Below are 21488 nucleotides of genomic sequence, written 5' to 3'. Positions count from 1 at the left end.
TGATCTGGCCAGAGGGCTGAGTCCTGAAGACAAAGCTGCAGCTCCTGAGCAAGAGGTGGGCTGCAGAGTGAGGGAGAGAACAATGGAGAGAGAGACCACAAAAGGAGGAGTTGGACCTGGAAGAGAGCTAATCCCCAGAACAGCCAGGAGGAGGAGCCACCTGCAGTGAGTAGAGCATGCCATGACACCACAACTGGCATCCTCATTGTTCAGTCCTTGGCCTCTGCTGAGACTGCCAGGCATACAGGCAACTATCCCCTTGACCCTAAAGATGGTACTTCCCAGGCAAGAGTTGAGAAACAGAAGAGGGATACTTCCAGTGCTGCTGCCTATGCCATGCCTGTGCTGGCCATAAACAGAAGATTTCAGTCTCCAGGGATGTTAGTGCAGCATTAGAGTCACTTGATTTTTTTTTAAAAGTAAACAGATGTACAAAGACCCCAGCACCACTCACTATCCATCCGCCTCCATCGGTGGTCATGTCACAGTACACCTGCATGGGCCTGCCAGCATCACCATTCAGGTAAATAGTGTATATGCCACTGGTGGCATTCCCATTTTGCTGGGTCTGGCTGCAGTCAGCAGGATATGGGTAGAGGAAGGCAACTGTGGGAACAAGACAGGGAAAAACTCACATCAGCAAGTCTGAAAAGGAAGCTGGAGAGGTGTTCCCAACTGCGCCTCCTAAAGAGGATGTGGTTTGAACAGGGGCACAGGAACAATGACAGCCTTAGGCTTATGGGATCATCTAGAGTCCTGCACCATATGCACAGCCACAGGCACCTTGTCTGCCAGCACAAACCTGGATGCCCTGGGTCCTGCCATGCTCCTCCACCTAAGCTGCATATTAGCTTTACCTGCTGTCTACCTGGCCCAGGAATAGGGTTACTGGAAGCTGCAGGAGGCAGACTGGTCCTCGAGAGGGTCTCAGGGAAAGGGATTTTTCTGGGGATAGTGAAGTCATAGATGTGTAGTAAGTACTGGCTCTCAATGTAGAGGGAGCTCACTAACCTCTCCCCACTTGCACCATTTATCCACAATGGGCAATGCCTTTGTGACCTTCCCCAGTAGGACAAACCCCTGCATCACATTGGCATGAAAGGCACCTTAACAGGATGCCATTTTGATGCAAGTTTCCTGGACCCTGTTAGTGAATTTGGGCATCTCTTGAATGCCACAAGCCTTGCTTGCACGATATGAGTTGCCCCCATGCTTCTGGGATGATGCAAGCAGATCCAGAGTTGGTGATCGACTTCCCTACCTCCAATCAGCTTTTCAGAATCAGTCTATCTACTATACTCAACTGGTAGGCTCTGCAGCAACATCATCCAGACAGATCTGAATCTCCATATAAGCCATCCCACTGTGTCACCTCATGCTCTTCCCCCACTGCATCTCCAGCCCGCCATGCATCCTGGCCCAGGGCACTGGACTGGAAGTCAGGAGATCTGTGTTCTATTCCCGACTTACTGAATGACCTTTGACAAGTCATTTAATCTCTCTGGGCCTCTGTAAAGTGGAACCATCACCACTAACCCTTAACTGTGAAATGCTACAGATGAGATGTTCTAAGTATTATTAGTGCCAAGCCCTACCTGTCAAGAAGGTGTTGGCTGCCTTTCTGCTCCGGCGGTCTCCCTTAAAGGCCACCACATAGACTGTGTACCTCACTCCTTGTCCCAGGCCTTCCAGTATGAACCTTTGCTCATTAGGACCCAGTTGCACTTCCTGCCAAAAAAAGGAAAGATAGGCTAAAGATCTGCCCACCTCCATAGTCTGCGTCATCTATTCCCAGCCATACTGCTTCCATTCTCTCCATGCGTTTGGAGGTGAGCAGGGCACAGTCAGAAGAATGCTGGTAGCAGGGTGTACCCTGTAAATACAGGGCCATCTGCATATTAGTGGGTAGGTTGAGGATTCCCTGTCCCTGGAATGAGGATTTGGGGGAAAGAGTGAACTTGCACAGACCCTACAGACAACTGTATCCACAGGGAATAGACCCTATGCACAATCGTGAATGAGATTGTGCAAGGTGCCCTCTGACATGTATAAACACATTGGAAAAGCAAAGTTAAAAATAATATCCCTTCCCCCAACATCAAGGCTAGTTAGGATGGAACTCTTCTATTGTGTGAAGGATCTGCCCAACCCACAACACCCAACAGCAGTCACAGTGGTATGTGCCGCCCAGTAGGGCACCAGCTCCTCCCAACAAGTGTAATTAAGATGGAATATTCCACTCTCCGAGGCACTTCTAAGGTTGTGCATGTATTCTTGATAATGGGATCTGATTTGCTAAACCCAACATCCCATGTGCACTTTAAACTGGGGCAGTTTGTAACAAGAAGGAATTGAAGAGCTCACAGTACCTTGCTGGTGCCATCTGGAGCCTGGTAGGTCAGAGTGTAGCCACTGATCTGTGCAGCAGGCGGTGTCCAGGTAACTACACCACTGGACTGTGTCACATCTGATACACGGAGGTTCTTGGGAGGGTCAATTTCTATTTCAAACAAAAAGCAGAGAACAGAATCAAACTCTCTGATTGTACAAGTACCTCTGAGAAGAAGCAACCCATAGAGTGAATCTTCAGCATTTAATTTAATAATAGGAGATATACCAATCTCCTAGAACTGGAAGGGACCTTGAAAGGTCATTGAGTCCAGCCCCCTGCCTTCACTAGCAGGACCAAGTACTGATTTTTGCCCCAGATTCCTAAGTGGCCTCCTCAAGGATTGAACTCACAATGCTGGGTCGTGCAGGCCAATGCTCAAACCACTGAGCAGGCACCAGAAACATTTTATTTTAATATGTTTGCTTACTTTAACAATTTACAAGTACAAAATAACCCACGTCTCTATGGTTCTGGTCTCTGGCATTTTGTGTGATCCAGACCACCTCCACTAACAGCAAAGACTAAGCCATACATTCAAATATCTGTGTGGTGGTTTCCTGAGTGTGAAGAGCAGGCTGGCTTTATTTTTAACCAATACCTTTTCACAGCGATCATAAATAGCCTCTGATATTGTTCTATACTGAACATACAAGCATAAAGGGTATGAGGCATCCTTTACGACCAGGGTGGTTTCTGACGCTTGTTCCATAGAATGATCCCCTCCTAGCTCCTGAGAGAATGTTTCAATAACAGAAGCGAAGGCAGCCGCTGAAGAATCCGACCCAGTTTTCACACAATGCTTGGTGCAGTCTGGGATAGGGCTCTTTGGAAACCTGTCATTAACTTCACAAAGACCTTCGTCCATTCGGTCCCTCCCTGCTTCAATCTGAGGGTGTCAGGTGGGCAGTGCTGGTATTCAGGAAAGAGCACTAACTATTGACATGGAGCCTATGCACACGCATGCACACACACACACACACACACACACACACACACACACACACACACACACACACACTTGCTTACGTAAGGCAGAACTATTGACACAGGACCCTATGCACACATGCATACACACACATACACCCTCACGTATGGCAGAATTATTGACACAGGAGCCTATGCACGCGCGCATTTGCACACATACACACACACATATGGCAGAACATCATGAAGCTTGCGGAAATACTCAGCTCAATTCCCTGCTCCACAACAGGCTTCTTGTGTAACTTGGGGCAAGCCACTTACTCTCTGTGCCTTGGTTCCCCATCCATCAATGGGGCTGCTCTCCCTCACAGGGTCTTGTGAGGATAGATAAATCCATTAAAGACTGTGAAGCACTCAGATACTGGAGTAATGGGGGCCATATAAGTACCTAAGTTTGACAGATGGAAAGAGTGGAGCAACAGTGGCTTGAACACAGGGTTGGGAGGCAGGAACACCTTCATTCTCTTATGTTTAGAGAGTTTTTTTAATAGAAACGGAGAGAAGATATCTACACAGACAAAGATCCCTTATCAGGTGAGAGAGGAGGGAACTAGTACATCAAAGCGCACATAAGGAACTATTAACGGTGAATGAAACACCATATATTTAATTAATGAGAATAACAGCTCATTGAAGTAACTATTTACAGAACTCCCGAGGTTAAGAAAAAAATCCATTTTTATTATGCATGGAAGCGAAATCCTCTCAGATTAGTACTGTGGAAGCTTAGACAGCAGAGGGAGCTATACGGTATTGGAATCCACTGTCCTATTCCAGTGATACTGCTGTCAGCATTACCCGTGCTCTCCCAATCCACAGTGCTACTGTTAAGGGTCTGAGCTGCAGGGGGCTGTTACAACTTGGACACCAACAAAAAACTGCCTCTTGGCCTAAAAACTTTCCATACAAGGTCTCTGCTACAAGCGTATTATTTTAATCATTGGGAATACACAGCTGTTGTCTTGAATAAGATTTTAAAGGTATTAGCAGAGCAGGTCGAGAATTTTCTGGCATTGGAAAAAAAATGCCATTTTGTTGAAATTGACATGCTTTGCGAGAATGTATCAATTTTGATGAAATTTTATTTAGGAAAAAATTCAAAATGTTTTGATTTTTCATTTTGAATTTTTTAAAACAAATGTGCAGCACTGGGGGAAAGCCGACACATGTGGTGCAGTATGTGGTTTGGAGAGAGACATCCCTTAGGGGAGGATCTATTAATGGAGATTCTCTAAAGGAGAAGAAGATGGAAGATGATAAAATACAGGAAGGATCGGATGAGAAACAGTCAAATGGAAAAAAGTCCCATTCAATTACATCATGTAATGACAGACAGCTAAAAAGTGACAAGTTTTTAAAGTGCTTATATATCAATGCTAGGATTCTAAATAATAAGATGTGTGAACTAGAGTGCCTCATATTAAATGAAGATATTGATATAATAGGCATCACAGAAACTTGGTGGAATGAGGATAATCAATGGGACACAGTAATACCAGGATACAAAATATATCAGAAGGACAAAACAGGACATGCTGGTGGGGGAGTGGTACTATATGTGAAAGAAAGCATAGAATCAAATCAAGTAAAGATCTTAAATGAACCAAACTGTACCATAGATATGGATAGTAATTCCATGCTCTAATAATAAGAATATAGCAGTAGGGATATGTCACCGACCACCTGACCAGGACGGTGATGGTGACTGTGGAATGCTCAGGGAGATTAGATAGGCTATTAGAATAAAAAACTCAGTAATAATGGGGGATTTCTACTATCCCCTGGGTATAGCTCAGGACAAAATTCATAGATAAAGTTTCTTGACACCTTAAATGACTGCTTCTTGGAGTAGCTAGTCTTGGAACCCACAAGAGGAGAGGCAATTCTTGATTTAGTCCTAAGTGGAGCACAAGATCTGGTCCAAGAGGTGAATCTAGCTGGACCGCTTGGTAATAGTGACCATAATATTAATTACATTTAACATCCCTGTGGTGGGGAAAACACCACAGCAGCCCAACATTGTAGCATTTAATTTCAGAAAGGGGGACTACACAAAAATGAGGAGGTTAGTTAAACAGAAATTAAAAGCGGCAAAGAGTCCTGTGGCACCTTATAGACCAGACCCACACAACTCGTAAAGCGGCGAGGGCCACATTCCTCCAAAGGAAACAGCTGAGGGCCGAAACCTCCCGGCCCCGCGGAAACACCCCGCCCCCAGGGCCGCCCAGCCCTGTGGAAACAAACCCTCCTTCCCCAGCGCCGCCCCACCAAAACAGCTGTGGGCCAAAAAGGAAGGTTGGGGGTGGGGAGGTGATACTTTATTTTAAATCAACCAGGGGTTCCCAGCTAAAGAGGTGGCTGGGAGCCCTCAGGGTCAAATTAAAGGGCCCGGGGCTCCGGCGGCTGGGGGAACCTGGCAGGGCCGGCTCTAGGTTTTTTGCTGCCCCAAGCAAAAAAAAAATTTGACTGCCCCCCGTCCCAGCCCTGGGCTCCCCCCTATACCCTCCTGCTGCCCCAGTCCTGGGCTCTCCCCCCACCCACACACACACCCTGCTGCCCCAGCGCTGGGCTTCCCCCTTTCCACCCAACCAGTGCCCTCCCTCCACCCTGCTGCTGCCCCAGCCCTGGGCTCCCCCCCCCCACCAGTGCACCCCCCCACCTCCTGCCGCCCCAGCCCTGGGTCACTGGTAACTCGCTCCCAGGGCAGGTTATTCAGCAGGAATTTTGGATGTGCACAAAACACAGACAGGATTGGTTCCCATATGGTTACAGAGCTGCAGTAAAGTGGAACAATTTTCAGCTTGTGTGATTGGAGGATATCTGGATGCATATTATAAGACTGTCCTCCATAAATGAGGAAAAGTTGAGGTGCCTTTATTATTTTTTTGTTCCACTCTTTCTTTCTATGGGGAATTTGCCAATGCAATATCACTGTCTTCCTTTCAAATAAACAAAAAGGCAATGGCTGTTGAAAATAGCAATTCCAGTCCTAATAAGCATTTCTTGCTCAATTTTATCCTACTTTTTCTACAGCAAGTTACAGTAGATCCGTATATTTGATTTGGGAGAAATGAAGTAAAAGCTGCCCAAACTGAGCTTGAGCACTCCTGAATTTTGAGGTGTTCAAATCTGGAAGGAAGGTGCTGGGGAGGGGGCTGTGGGCTCCACGGAAGAGCATGGCAGCAACTGTCTGGAGTTCCAGGGAGCCAGACACGCTGGTCTGAGTGGCACGGTAAGCGGGCTGGGGATTGGAGAAGGGGTAGAGGGTTCCAGGGGGCAGTCAAGGGACAGGGAGCAGGGGGGGTTGGATGGGACAGAGGTTCAGAGGGGCAGTTGGGACAGGCAGCAATTGGATAAGCATGGGAGGTCCAGAGGTTTAATCAGGGGACAGGTAGGGGGTGGGGTCCTGGGGGGAAGTTGGGGGGGTCTCAGGAGCGGGCAGTTGGGGACAAGGAGAAGGGAGGCTTAGATAGGGGCTGGGGTCCCAAGGAGCAGTTAGGGGCAGGGGTCCCGGGAGAGGGGTATCAGGGGACAAGGACCAGCAGTGCTTAGAGAGGGGGTGGAGGTCCTGGGGGGCAGTTGGGGCAGGGGTCCGGGGAGGGGGCAATCAGCATCCCCGGGCTGGGATTCAAAGGGCTCTGGGCTGCCGGCAGCCGTGGGGAGCGCTGAGCCCTTTAAATCCCAGCCGTGGCTGGGAATCTCTGCGGGCAGCCCGGAGCCCTTTGATTCCCGGCTGCGGCTGAGATTTAAAGGGCTCTGGGCTCCCTGCCCCTGCAGGCAGCCCAGAGCCCTTTGATTCCCTGCGCGGCCGGGATTCAAAGGGCTCTGGGCTGCCCGCAGAGCGCCGTGTGCGGGGGATTTAGAATCCCCCTGCGGGCCGCACAGTGAGGCTCCAGGGGCCGCATGCGGCCCGTGGGCCGTATGTTGTGCAGGCCTGTTATAGACTAACAGACGTTTTGGAGCATGAGCTTTCATGGGTGAATACCCACTTCGTCGGCTGCATCTTGACAGAATACCCACTTCGTCGGATGCACTTGACAGAAATTAAAAGGTACAGCACAAAAAGTGAAATCCCTGCCAGCTGCATGGAAACTTTTTAAAGACACCATAATAGAGGCTCAACTTAAATGTATACCCCCAAATTAAAAAATATAGTAAGAAAACCAAAAAAGTGCCACCGTGATTAAACAACAAAGTAAACGAAGCAGTGAGAGACAAAAAGGCATCCTTTAAAAAGTGGACGTTAAATCCTAGTGAGGAAAATAGAAAGGAGCATAAACTCTGGCAAATGAAGTGTAAAAATATAATTAGGAAGGCCAAAAAAGAATTTGAAGAACAGTACATCAGAAGCAGGAAGTCTGCTAAACAGCCAGTGGGGCCACTGGATGATTGAGATGATAAAGGAGCACTCAAGGACGATAAGGCCATTGCTGAGAAACTAAATGAATTCTTTGCATTGGTTTTCATGGCTGAGGATGTGAGGGAGATTACCAAACCTGAGCCATTCTTTTTAGGTGACAAATCTGAGGAACTGTCCCAGATTGAGGTGTCATTAGAGGACATTTTGGAACAAATTGATAAAATTAAACAGTAATAAATCACCAGGACTAGATGGTATTCACCCAAGAATTCTGAAGGAACTCAAATGTGAAATTGCAGAACTACTAACTGTAGTCTATAACCTATCATTTAAATCAGCTTCTGTACCAAATGACTGGAGGATAGCTAATGTGATGTCAATTTTTAAAAAGGGCTCTAGAGGTGATCCTGGCAATTACAGGCCAGTAAGCCTGACTTCAGTACCAAGCAATCTGGTGGAAACTCGAGTGGGTGGAGGAAAGATAGCTCAGTGGTTTGAGCATTGGCTTACTAAACCCAGGGTTGTGAGTTCAATCCTTGAGGGGGCCATTTAGGGATCTGGGGTAACAATCTGTCTGGAGATTAATCCTGCTTTGAGCAGGGGGTTGGACTAGATGACCTCCTGAGGCCCCTTCCAACCCTGATATTCTATGATTCTATAGTAAAGAACAAAATTGTCAAACACTGTAGATGAACATAATTTGTTGGGGAAGAGTCAACATGGTCTTTGTAAAGGGAAATAATTTCTTATCAATCTACTAGAATTCTTTGAGGGGATCAACAAGCATGTGGACAAGGGGGATCCAATGGATATCATGTACTTCGATTTTCAGAAAGCCTTTGACAATGTCCCTCACCAAAGGCTCTGAAGCAAAGTAAGCTGTCATGGGATAAAAAGGAAGGTCCTCTCATGGATTGGTAACTGGTTAAAAGATAGGAAACAAAGGGTAGGTGTGATGGGTTGGACATCTCCTCCCCCTATCCAGGATGCCACCTGATGTACTGGGGTTTCACTGAGCCCTCCTGCTCCACTAGCTTGGGTTCCCTCTCCCTGTTTTGCTGAATCAGGCTTTCTGGCCTCTGACAGCACACACACACACACACACACAGTTGTAATTGTTACTTAGTCAATATTCCTAACTTTAGATACAGACATGATACTTGCATACAAATTGGATAATCACATTCAGTAAATCATAACCTTTCCAGTGATACCTTACAAGACCCATCTTGCATAAGATATATATCTTAGTTATGCCATATTTATATTATAAGCATATTTCTATAAAGAATATGGAGCATCACATCACAGTAGGAATAAATGGTCAGTTTTCAGAATGATGAGAAGTAAATAGTAGTGTCCCCCAGGGGTCTGTACTGGGACCAGTACTATTCAACATATTCATAAATGATCTGGAAAAAGGGGTAAACAGTGAGGTGGCAAAATTTGCAGATGATACAAAATTGCTCAAGATAGTTAAGTCCCAGGCAGACTGTGAAGAGCTACAAAAGGATCTCTCAAAACTGGGTGACTGGGGAACAAAATGGCAGATGAAATTCAGTGTTGATAAATGCAAAGTAATGCACATTGGAAAACATAATCCCAACTATACATATAAAATGATGGGGTCTAAATTAGCTGTTACCACTCAAGAACGAGATCTTGGAGTCATTGTGGATACTTCTCTGAAAACATCCACTCAATGTGCAGTGGCTCTCAAAAAACAAACAGAACGTTGAGTATCATTAAGAAAGAGATAGATAATAAAACAGAAAATATCACATTGCTTCTATATAAATCCATGGCACACTCACATCTTGAATACTGTGTGCAGATGTGGTTGCCTCATCTCAAAAAAGATATATGGGAATTGGAAAAGGTTCAGAAATGGGCAACAAAAATTATTAGGGGTATGGAACAGCTTCCGTATGAGGAGAGATAGATAAGACTGGGACTCCTCACATTTAAAGATGATTTTTCGACCATTTGGGCTCTGCCTTCTGCGAGCTCTTTTCTCCTCTGCTAAGCTCGGCGGCTTCCTCTCATAACTCCGGAGACCTTTTTAAAGTTTTTGTTTCCAGAGGCTGCAGTCCTGAGTGTGCCTTCCCAGTTGTCCACATCCATGTCCATTTCTTTGAGGTCTCGCTTGCACACATCCTTGAAACGCAATATTGGGAGTCCTTTAGGTCTTTTTCCAGATGCCAGTTCGTCATAGAGGATGTCCTTTAGGATGCACCCATCATTCATTCGGCACACATACCCAAGCCAAAGGAGGGATCTATGTTTGAGGAGTGTTTGCATGCTGAGTATGCTGGCCCACTTGAGCACCTCCGTGTTGGTGACTATGTTCGTCCAAGAGATTCCAAAGATTCGATGAAGGCAACACATATGAAAGCTGTTGAGCCTCTTTTCCTGATGAGAGTATAAGGTCCATGTCTCGCTCCCATACAAAAGTGTGCTGATAACACACGCACGATACACACAGATCTTTGTGTGTTCTGTCAGTTTGTTGTTTTGCCATACCCTCCTGTTCAGTCTAGACATTGTTGTGGCAGCTTTTCCAATGCGGATGTTGAGTTCTGTTTTAAGTGAAAGGTTGACTACGATAGAGGATCCCAGGCATGTGAATTTGTTCACCACTTCAAGTTCATAGTTCTTGATCTTGATGGAGGGTACTTCCTCAACTCCTTCGCACATTATGTTCGTCTTTTTTAGGCTTATGGTAAGCCCGAAGTCTTGGCAAGCTTTGGAAAAACTGTCCATAAAATTTTGAAGACGAGCTTCTGTGTGAGTTGTCACTGTTGTGTCATCAGCAAAGAGCAGATGTTGTATAAGGGCCTCCCAAGTCTTGATTTTAGATCCGAGACTTGCAAGATTGAACAGCTTTCCATAAGATCTTGTGTGCCAGTAGATTCCCTCAGTTGAGGAACCTTTCAGTAGCAAGAAGATTCCAAACAGAGTGAGGGCAAGTACATGACCTTGCTTAACTCCACTATGAATCTGGAAAGCCTCAGAGACTGAGCCGTTGTATTGAACAATCCCATACATGTTTTCATGGAAGGATCGAATCATGCTTAAGAGCTTGGTGGGACATCCAATCTTTTCTAGAAGCACAAATAGTCCGCTTCTACTGACAAGGTCAGAAGTCTTTGGGAAATTGATGAAGGCTATGTAAAGGGGCTTTTTTTGTTCTCTGCATTTCTCTTGTAGTTGTCTCAGTGAGAAGATCATATTGATAGTAGATCTTTCAGCTCTGAAGCCGCACTGTGATTCAGGATAGATTCTGTCTGCAAGGGTCTGGAGTTTATTCAGGACAACTCGGGCAAAGGCTTTCCCCATAATACTAAGAAGGGAAATGCCACGATAGTTGTTACAGTCGCTCCTGTCATCCTGGTTTTTATAGCGTGACGATGTTGGCATCTCTCATTTCTTGTAGTACTTCACCTTCTTTCCAGCACAGGCAGAGCAACTCATGAAGATGTTGCAGTAGAATAGGTTTTCCGTATTTTATGACCTCTGATGGTATTGCAGTCTTTTCTGGGGGCCTTTCCATTGGGGAGACCATCTATGGCAAGGCTAAGCTCCTCAACAGTTGGTTCATCATCGAGTTGGTTCATAACAGGCAGGCTTTCAATGGCATTGATGGCTGCGTCTATAACAATATTTTCACAAGAGTAAAGCTCACAGTAGTGTTCTACACAGCGATCCAGCTGCTTGGTGCAGTCGTTGATTGTTTCCCCTGTTGTTGATTTCAATGGAGCTGTCTTCTTTGAAGTTGGACCCAAGGCTTTCTTGATCCCGTCATTCATGTTTCTGATGTTGCCTGCATCAGCTGCTACTTGGATGCTTTCGCATAAGTGCAGCCAACAGTCATTATCACAGTGTAGAGGAGTTTGTACCTTGGTTCTTGCCACTCTCAATGCTTGTAAGGTTTTTTTCATTTTGGTCTCTCTTGTAGTTGGTTTGGGCTGTGCATTTGGCCTCTATGACTAGTGTCAACTCATTGGAATATGCATCAGACCAGTCATTGGTCTTGTTTTCCTTCTTCCCAAAGACTGACAGAGCTGCATTGTAGATTGTGTTCTTCAGTTGCTCCCACTTTAGCTGAGCGCTTGTGGCACAATCACTGGAGTCCAGGGCTTGTTGTAGTATGTTCTTGTATTGCTGTGACTTTTCTTGGTCCGCTATGGCACTGATGTTAATACGAGGACATCCTTTTACTTTAGATCTGTGTATTTTCTTTGGTTTAAGCCTGACCTTGCTGCACACCAGACAGTGGTCTGTGTCGCAATCAGCACTTTGATAACTGTGATAATGAGGAAGATGTTAAGGTTGGTATGCCTTGTGATGATAAGATCCAGTTGGTGCCAGTGACCAGGTCTGGGATGTTTCCAAGACACTTTGTGATGCAGCTTTGTCTGGAAGAATGAGTTTGTTACACAGAGGTTGTAATAGGAACAAAATTCTAGCAGTCTCTGACCATTTCCATTCATCTTACCAGTTCCATGTTGACCAAAACAGTGGTCCATGCTTCATGATCAGCTCCCACCCTTGCACATATTCATGTTTCGGAATCCTGCTAGTCATAGTACTGGTCCTTGATTTCAGAAGACAAGGAGAGTGTTTGGGCATACATACTCACAAGGTTGACTGGGTCCTCAGATGTGAACAAGCATAGTGTCAAAATTCTCTCTGATCCATTTGTAGGTGGCTCAATCATCCCCAGAAGTGAGTTCTTGATGGCAAATCCCACTCCGTGCTCTCGCATTTCTTCAGCGCTTTTCCCTTGCCAGAAAAATGTGTAGTCTTTTTCCCTAAGAGATCTGTTTGATGCTAGTCGTGTTTCTTGGAGGGATGCAATATCCACATTGAGTCGCTTCAGCTCATCATTGATCACGGCAATTTTATGTGCATCACTGATCTATTGAAGGTCCTCAAATAATCTGGTTGTCATAGTGCAAACATTCCAGCACCCTATCTTTAAGGATGTTTTCTTTCTTTTACTTGATTTGCCTGGTGTGTTAGTTTCACTCCACTTGTCAAGTTATAAAACTCTAAGCTCTAAGCACCCATTGAAGCAGGCAGACTGTGGTGGGACAACACCCTATTGTCTGGAGGCTGCCCAGTTTTATGGTGACTTGGAGTTGTCCAGTGAGATACAATGATCTCTCCCACCGTTAGAGACAGCTCCTGGTGCTCAATTCTATGCCAATCGAGGACAAGCTTAGAATATTCTGCCTCCTTTGTTGTGTCGACGCTTGAGGCAAAGCTGGAGTACCTCTCCACAGTGCAAGCCTGGGCAGATGATATGGAGGCCCTGAGTTGCCCATGCATCAGGACCCCCCTTCTCTTGGCATCACCGGTAAAAATCAAGAGGAAAGGAAGAATCAATACCTCTGGTCCCCGATCGATTGCAGGAGTTTCCAGAAAGATACTAAGATGTTAGTCTTTGGGACTCCACTCCAGATTTTCTGGCTGAGTTTATTCTCATAGACTTTCATTCTCCTGAATTCACCCACAATGCAGGGGACTTTTCTGTCAGGGATTGCTCCCTTAGCCTTACGCCCTCCCTGTCTACCCACAAGGCAGTGAGTTTGATGAGCCGCAGGTAGTACCATCTACTTGCATAGCCTGACCTGAGTAACTCTGATAAAATATATGGATCCTGGTTCTCCACTGCCTTGTGCAGTCATTTATACCGGTGCAAAGAGGGTGTAAAATGCTACCAAATTCAAAGAGTATCAGGATAAGTTAGATGTCATTTGTGACAGAAATTGCAACCATATGCAATATCTTTGGGGACCACATTGTATTAAATTTATGAATGTTTTATGTAGCATTATGGACCAGGGATTGTATGCAACTCCATTAATATAATATATGGAGATATACCTATCTCATAGAACTGGAAGGGACCCCAAAAGGTCATTGAGTCCAGCCCCCTGCCTACACTAGCAGGACCAAGTACTGATTTTGCCCTAGATCCCTAAGTGGCCCACTCAAGGATTGAACTCACAACCCTGGGTTTAGCAGGCCAATGCTCAAACCACTGGAAGGAGGGTTACCACAGCTCCTCCAAGAACTAAAAAAGTGGGGGAAGATCACTGCCGTCCCTGAGATTGCAAACAGCTCCAGAGAAGTATCACCTCCTGGGGTGGTTTGCATATATTCATTTAGGGCAGTACCAAAGGAGAGGCAAGAGAAAAAGGAAGAACTTGGGATTTAAAAGGCTGAGTTTACACAGACTCAGGGCATGTCTACACTACAGAGACTACAGCGGCAATAGCTACAGCACTGTAGCTATGCTAGCACAACCCCATAGTATAGGTGCAACCTATACCGATGGCAGGGGTTTTTCCATTGCTGTGGGAACATCACCTTCCCAAGCAATTGCAGCTAAGATAATGGAAATATTCTTCCATTAGCCCAGCTGTGTCTACACCGGGGCTTAGGTCAACATAGCTACCATACTCAGGGATGTGGATTTTTTACACTCCTGAGCAACGTAGCTATGTCAACCTAAATTTTAAGTGTAGACCAAGCCTTAGGGTCTTTCTTTGGATTCAGCTATCAGACAGGACCTGTGGTCCTAAGGCGGCCACAACCCTCACTGAAGGGTTGGAAGGACTTAGGGCTACCTGGGCCCTATAGGACTGATGGGCAATTTCTGTTACATTTATTGTGCATTTAGAATCTGTTTTGTTTTACCTTTTTTCTGTGATGCTTTTGTCTTTGAATATATGTGCTTACTTTGGATGAGTTGTGTGGTCACTGGTAAAAACAGGTTTGTTGTCCTTGGAAAGAAACTAAGGAGCAGGGGCTTGACATTTGTCAGGCCTGCCTAGGATAATCACAGTAAAGAGCAGGGGTTTGCAGCCTAAAACTCCAAGTTGGAAAGGAGTGGGACATGGTGCCCTGCCCAGAGAGAAGTGAAGGCTAGAGATCTCAAACTTCAGGGGCATTGCTGGAGAGGACCACAGAGGAAGTGCAGTTACCCTTGAAACTGCAAGCTTTCAGGGTGCATATAGCTCTTGCCTCATCTAGTTCTTCTCTCTGTGCCATTGCTAACAGCTCATAGTTATCCAGTTATCTTCATGATGGTTTGGCCACTGCAGAATTTCAAGTAGCTAATACCTGATGGCAAAGTTACCTTTATACAGAAAGATACAAAAAGAGATCATGCAACACCAGATAAGAAAGGGATAGAGATGTCTCCATCTAACTTCCCTTCACTCCTGTCCCCCATTACCTGTCACAGCTTTCGTGTTTGCTCTCTTGCTCTGCTGGCCTCCCTTCTCAGCCCAGATGTAGATGATGTACTCCATGCCGGGCTTCAGACCCGTCAGGGTGGTGGTGCTCTGGTCTTTCCCCATGGCTCTCTCTCTGGTGTCCCCATCAACTGAGGTGTAGCTCACCATGTATCTGTCTATGGGAGCCTGGACTCTGTTCCAGGAGATGGTGGCTGTGTCCTCTGTCACTCGGTCGGTCACCAGGTTAATTGGGCTGTCAATGTCTGAGTAAAAGTGTGGATTATCAGAACATTATTAACAGATTCTAAACTGTCTCCCTGAAGCTTGTTTATTCTGGTCTCTCAATTTTATTTTCATACTCTTAGAACTTTAGTCAGGTGAAGGATAATATGTACATAGGTTTCAGTATTCATGTCTCAATGGCTAAACATCACTCTTGCTACTGGGGTTTTAGGTCTGAAATATTGGGACAACTGAAGGTCAGAACTGAGGTGCATTGGCAGATGCCCCAGCAGTGGTATTGCAAGTGATGCTGCAGGTAAAGTGCAATGGCTGAACTACCTGGGAAAGCCAGGAGTGGAATTTTTGGCTAGGGGCTGCAGGTCAGGAATGAGGCCCAACAGCAGAGCCTTTGGGAGGAGGGACAGAACTAAATTAGTAGGTGTCCTACAGATTACAGTTGGGGTAGAGTGGCAGAGGTGTGAGGGAGAAGTGCACATAGCATTTACCCATGCTACATCTCACTTCTGCCAGATCTATTTTCTCTCACAGGAGAACCAGTTTCTGAGAGCTTTGGGATGCCTACAAGCAATAGCTGTGTGGCAAAAAGTCATATGTTTTATACTGTGTGTAACAAACTAGGGGGAGGACACATTCACAGCTAATCCAGTGTGAAGCCAGTCTGCTTGTAATATCACATTCCAGAAATTCCCCTGGTTACCTGTCACAGCCTTAGTGTTTGTCCTCTTGCTCTGCTGGCCTCCCTTCTCAACCCAGATGTAGATGATGTACTCCATGCCGGGCTTCAGACCCGTCAGGGTGGTGGTGCTCTGGTCTTTCCCCATGGCTCTCTCTCTGGTGTCCCCATCAACTGAGGTGTAGCTCACCATGTATCTGTCTATGGGAGCCTGGACCCTGTTCCAGGAGATGGTGGCTGTGTCCTCTGTCACTCGGTCGGTCACCAGGTTAGTTGGGCTATCAATTTCTGAGAGTAAAAGCCTTGATTATTACAATGTAATTGACTGATTCTCAAGTGACTCCCCCAGGATACCATGTCTTCCAGAGTCAAACCTTTACATACCCTTAGATATTGTGTGAGATAGAGGAAAACAGAAAGGGGCTTGTCGGCCCTATCACTCCCGTCTCACTGGGTAAATACTGCTCTCACTATCAGTGCTTCAGGACTCACAACTGGAGGACTCAGAACTTGGCAGAATTTTTAGGGGGTCCCAGCCTGGAGTAATAAGGTTGTTGTGGGTCAAGATTTAGATACATTGGCAGAGCTGTGCTTACTCCAGGACTAAAATAGCAGGAGATGCCATAGGGAAAGATTGTGGTGCACTGGCAGAGCCCTGTGGGGGAAGTTTGCATAGAACCTATGTCGGGGTGTGCAAACTACGGCCTGCGGGCCGTGTCCAGCCCATCAGAACTTTAAATCTGGTCCTCGAGCTCCTGCCAGGGAGCGGGGTCGGGGGCTTGCCCTGCTCCGGCGCTCCAGCTGGGGAGTGGGTTCGGGGGCTTTCTGCACAGCTCCCGGAAACAGCGACATGTCCCCTATCCAGCTCCAGCTCCTACACATAGGGGCAGCCAGGGGGCTCAGTAGTAGAAGAATTTTATATTTGTATTTTATATAATTTAGAATTAAGGATAAAGAATAGTAATGTAGCATCTATTAAACATATTGGTGTATGATTTGATCAAATCCTGCCAGCCACCCTTTTTGAACAACAGAAAGGAATGGCCTAATGGGCCAATGGGTAGAGATACATCAGCCAGAATCTGTGTCTGGACTGATTTCAAGGCAATGACAGACCTTTGAGGGTCACCAATTTGTTGTACGTTTTGCATTTTAAAATAAGTAAAAGAATGCAGTGATTGTTTTTCTTTTGCATTGCAATTTGATGTTCCTGTTCAAAATGTTCTGTGTAAATTAATTCTGTTTTGTGTGTGAATGAGGAATGTATGTGTTAAGAGATAAGTGTGAAGGCCATTGCTAAACTAGATGTACGAGGGAGGAACCGGAGACAGGCGCAAGGGCGCCAGGAGGCTGTAACACGCCCCTATTGAAATGTCAGAGGAGGGCAGATTGACGACTCTAAAGATGAGACAGGCACCTATCAATGGGGACAAGATAGCTGTGATAAAGAATGAGAAGGACAATTTAAGAAAACAAGCACTTGTCAAACAACAATTGATTACAGCATGACGGAGCAAAACTCATTGGTCCCAATGAAGGAAAATCACTATATAAACAGGGTGCCTTGCCATGAAACTTTGGGTTCGTCCTGCCAAGACTTCCCCGGAGCCTCGTGTCGCAACCGACGGAACCCGGCTCCTCCCTACCAGTGATCAACCTAGGTGGCCACTAAGTTGATCTGGACTGGTAACTATAACATCAACTGGCGGGACAGTGTATGTGTGTATGGTGCGTGATTGAATGCATATGCTAATTGTTGTATCTTCAATAAATGCGGCGTATTGCCTTTTCCCCTGAAAAAGATCCCATGTGCTTCTTATAAGCATAACAACTCCACATGCTTCCCCCACCCCAAGCGCCGCCCTCCCACAGCTCCCATTGGCGGGGAACCATGGCCAATGGGAACTGCAGGGGCGGGACCTGCAGATGAAGCAGTGCACAGAGCTGCCTGGTGAGTGCAATGCCTCCACGTTGGAGCTGGAGGGGGGACATGCTGCTGCTTCCAGAGCTGCTTGAGGTAAGCGCCACCCAGAGCCTGCACCCCAAGACACCTTCCACCACGTCCTAATCCTCTGCCCCAGCCCTGATCCCCCTCCTTCCCTCTGAACCCCTTAATCCTAGCCCAGAGCACCCTCCTGCACCCCAAACCCTCATTCCCTGCCCCACCCCAGAGCCCTCATCCCCAGCCAGAGCCCTCAACCCCCCCCACACACACACCCCAACCCTGATTCCCCCTCCCACCCTCCGAACCCCTTGGTCCCAGCCCAGAGCATCCTCCTGCACCCCAAATCCCTCATCCCCAGCCCCACCCCAGAGCCCGCTCTCCCAGCTGGAGCCCTCACCCTCCCTCTGCACCCCAACCCCCAATTTTGTGAGCATTCATGGCCTGCCATACAATTTCCATAACCAGATGTGGCCCTCAGGCCAAAAAGTTTTCCCACCCCTGACCTATATGCATTATGGAACCAGTCAAGCACCCCATTAAAGTCAATGAAATTTTGCAATTGAGCAAATGGGAGTGGGGGTAAGTCCTAAATCTCAATCTTGGAATGGCCTGCAGCATGTTTGGCCGCATGACAAATTGTTCTATAATGTACACTGTGCAATAAGCTGGAAGAAAACAGAACAAAACACAGCTAATCTTCAGGGAGCAGTTTGTGATATGCAGTTAGCTAGTATCAGATTCCCCTGATTACCTGTCACAGCTTTAGTGTTTGCCCTCTTGCTCTGCTGGCCTCCCTTCTCAGCCCAGATGTAGATGATGTACTCCATGCCGGGCTTCAGACCCGTCAGGGTGGTGGTGCTCTGGTCTTTCCCCGTGGCTCTCTCTCTGGTGTCCCCATCAGCTGAGGTGTAGCTCACCATGTATTTGTCTATGGGAGCCTGCACCTCATTCCAGGAGATGGTGGCTGTGTCCTCTGTCACTCGGTCCGTCACCAGGTTTGTTGGGCTGTCAATTTCTTTTAGAGAAGGTTTAACAGTGGAGAGATACAGTGAGGATTCTCCCCAACACTTCATTAGGAGAGACCCATCAATCCTTCCCCACTTTTCACGGTCCTTCCCCCTTCCACAGCTGTGAAGATGATACTGTTTCTTAGGCCAACAGCAAAGCTCCTACATGAATTAGCACACAGGAAAAAGCCCTCATAGGGACTGGCTGCTACCCTCCATCTACCCTGAGTGCAACTGTATCAGTTCTGTTAATTAAAAAAAAACAAAAAACCCACAACACGTCCCACCAGCACCAGATGTGCTAAGCCCCAGCGCAGTGAGCAGCCACCAAACCACAGGGAGAGCAGCCCTTACACCACTTATCCCTCAATGTCTTACTCTCAGGGTAGTCCTTGGAAAGGTCAGAATGGTGACCTAGGGAAGGTTTCTGAGCTTGTTTATGGCATTCTGAAGGCAAGTCATTAACTCCATGTTTAGTCGGCTAAGAAGCCTTGATGATGGCTGTTTTACTAATTCAAATACCTCCATTGTACTGATATTCATGACTAGCATCTGTGAATAGGGATCTCTACCAGCACTTGTGATTGGAATCACAGAATAGAATAGAATCATAGAATATCAGGGTTGGAAGGGACCTCAGGAGGTCATCTAGTCCAAGCCCCTGCTCAATTAAAAGGCTCCATTTTCACAACTAAAGGCCAGTTTAGCCTACCAGTGAGAATTACAATTTACAGGACAGATTCTTGTCTCATTAATACCGGTGTAGATCAGGAGTAACTTCAGTGAAGTCCATGGAGTTGACAAACTGGTATGAGGTCATGATCAAGCTCCACATTTCTTCCCCTGCCATTAGTTACCTGTCTCAGCTTTAGCGGAGGCTCTCTTGCTCTGCAGGCCTTCCTTCTCAGCCCAGATGTAGATCACGTACTCCATGCCTGGCTTCAGATCCATCAGGGTAGTGGTATTCTGGTCTTTCCCTACAGCAATCTCTCTGGTGTCCCCATCAGCTGAGGTGTAGCTCACCATGTATCTGTCAATGGGAGCCTGGACCCTGTTCCAGGAGATGGTAGCTGTATCCTCGGTCACTCGGTCGGTCTTCAGGTTAGTTGGGCTGTCTATTCCTTTAAAAGAGTGTTTGAAAGTGCAGTGTTAAAAGACTCCCCGAGCAATATTCTACCTGATCCCAACAGTCACATTCCTTGTCATGTGTAGCATTTCTGCATATCTTTTACTCTACAGTGCTCAGCAAACCCTTTCAAGAGTTTGAAAGTATTTTCCACCACCCAATTTTATTGTCTTCTACTTGGCAAACATTAATTCTCTTCCTGACAATGCAAGCAAACCTAGCTTTATTTGGTTTACTTTTGGTCTGGTCAGCAGGAGGGCAGATAGCTTTGAGAATACAATTAGTGAGTTAAATCCTGGTGCAAAGCCAGAGAGCAGGGATCAGAGTGTATTACTGGTGGGTCCTACAAATATGGTGGCTTTTAAAAACTTGAAATACATTATCTGTGGATGAAATGGCAGAATTATCTTTTAAATAGCTGTTTTGAATGCAGGAGGCACTCCTTACTAGGCTGATACCATTTCAAGAGAACTGAAATTTGGGGAGAATAATAATACTCAGTACATTTCATTTTCAAATTACTTTACCAGCAATAACTCATCCATCCTCACAATGGCACCCCAGAGGCAAGTATTGTTATCTGCGGATGAGGACAGCGAGAAAGAAGGGCTAAGTGACTTCCCAAAGACACAGGAGTCAATATCAGAAGTTCCTGGTTCCCAGCTTTATGCTCAGAGGAATGGACTAATCCACTTACTAAGTGCCTGACACAGGGACCCTTTAAAGAAGATATTAGTATTCTCCATTAAAGCACCACAGTGGCCCCTTTGCCTCTCTGCCCACTACCATGGGGAAGGGAGGAGAGAGAATGATCCAGAGATGGCAGGAGAATCATCTTAAAGGAAAAATGGTAGCCTTGAATATTGAATAATTCATAGATGTTCAGGTCAAAAAGGACCACTGTGATTATCTAGTTTGACCTCCTGAACCACCCAGGCCAAGAAACTTCACCCAGTAATTTCTGGTTGAGCTACAGCATCTCTTTTAGAAAAAGATATCTAGTTTTGATACAAAACATTCAAGTGATGGAGAATCCCCTAGGTGAGTTGCTCCAATGGTTAGCTTCACTTAACATTTTGCACCTTAATTCCAGTCTCCATTTGTCTAACTTCAATTTCCAGCCACTGGATCTTATTATGTGTTTTGTTAATGCTTTCGGAGACCTAGTTTAAGATCACTTTAACATCTGAGTTGTCCTTTATTGGGGAACTGTACCCAGTGCTGGCAATGGAGGATGATCTTCTCCACCCCTTCTCTGGTACTAACTCTGGAGTGTTGGGAGAGGCTATGCAAACAACTCATGTACTGTGCAGCATCTGTGCAGCTAACCAACCTGGGTGGGTCTCTCCCAAAGGAGCTCTTGTTCCACAAAACCACTACACAGCTAGCACTCCAGGCAGCACACTTTATGCAGCTGTGTTGCACTTATGTTCTACAATTTCCCTTAAACTTCTATGAATTGGCTGATTTGGTCACACTGAAGAGAACCAGGGAAAAATATGAGAGGA

The 21488-nt window shown here is 46.2% G+C and overlaps 1 protein-coding gene across 1 annotated transcript in view; it reads right to left on the bottom strand.

The window, feature by feature from the left end:
* Positions 1–21488, bottom strand: part of TNN (tenascin N) — a 38806-nt gene that overhangs the window by 6281 nt on the left and 11037 nt on the right. Inside the window, exons 6-12 of the mRNA XM_039483711.1 lie at positions 19712–19975; positions 18599–18862; positions 15927–16190; positions 14986–15249; positions 2370–2500; positions 1596–1728; positions 455–606 (exon numbers count right to left, since the gene is read on the bottom strand). Coding sequence (XP_039339645.1) covers positions 455–606; positions 1596–1728; positions 2370–2500; positions 14986–15249; positions 15927–16190; positions 18599–18862; positions 19712–19975 — 1472 coding nt within the window. The remainder of the gene's footprint in view (positions 1–454; positions 607–1595; positions 1729–2369; positions 2501–14985; positions 15250–15926; positions 16191–18598; positions 18863–19711; positions 19976–21488) is intronic.

This window comes from Mauremys reevesii, linkage group 8 (assembly GCF_016161935.1).
Source record: "Mauremys reevesii isolate NIE-2019 linkage group 8, ASM1616193v1, whole genome shotgun sequence".
NCBI classification, from domain to species: Eukaryota; Metazoa; Chordata; order Testudines; family Geoemydidae; genus Mauremys; species Mauremys reevesii.
The sequence above is the reverse complement of the archived record's forward strand: the minus strand, read 5'-3'. Positions and strand labels throughout refer to the sequence as shown.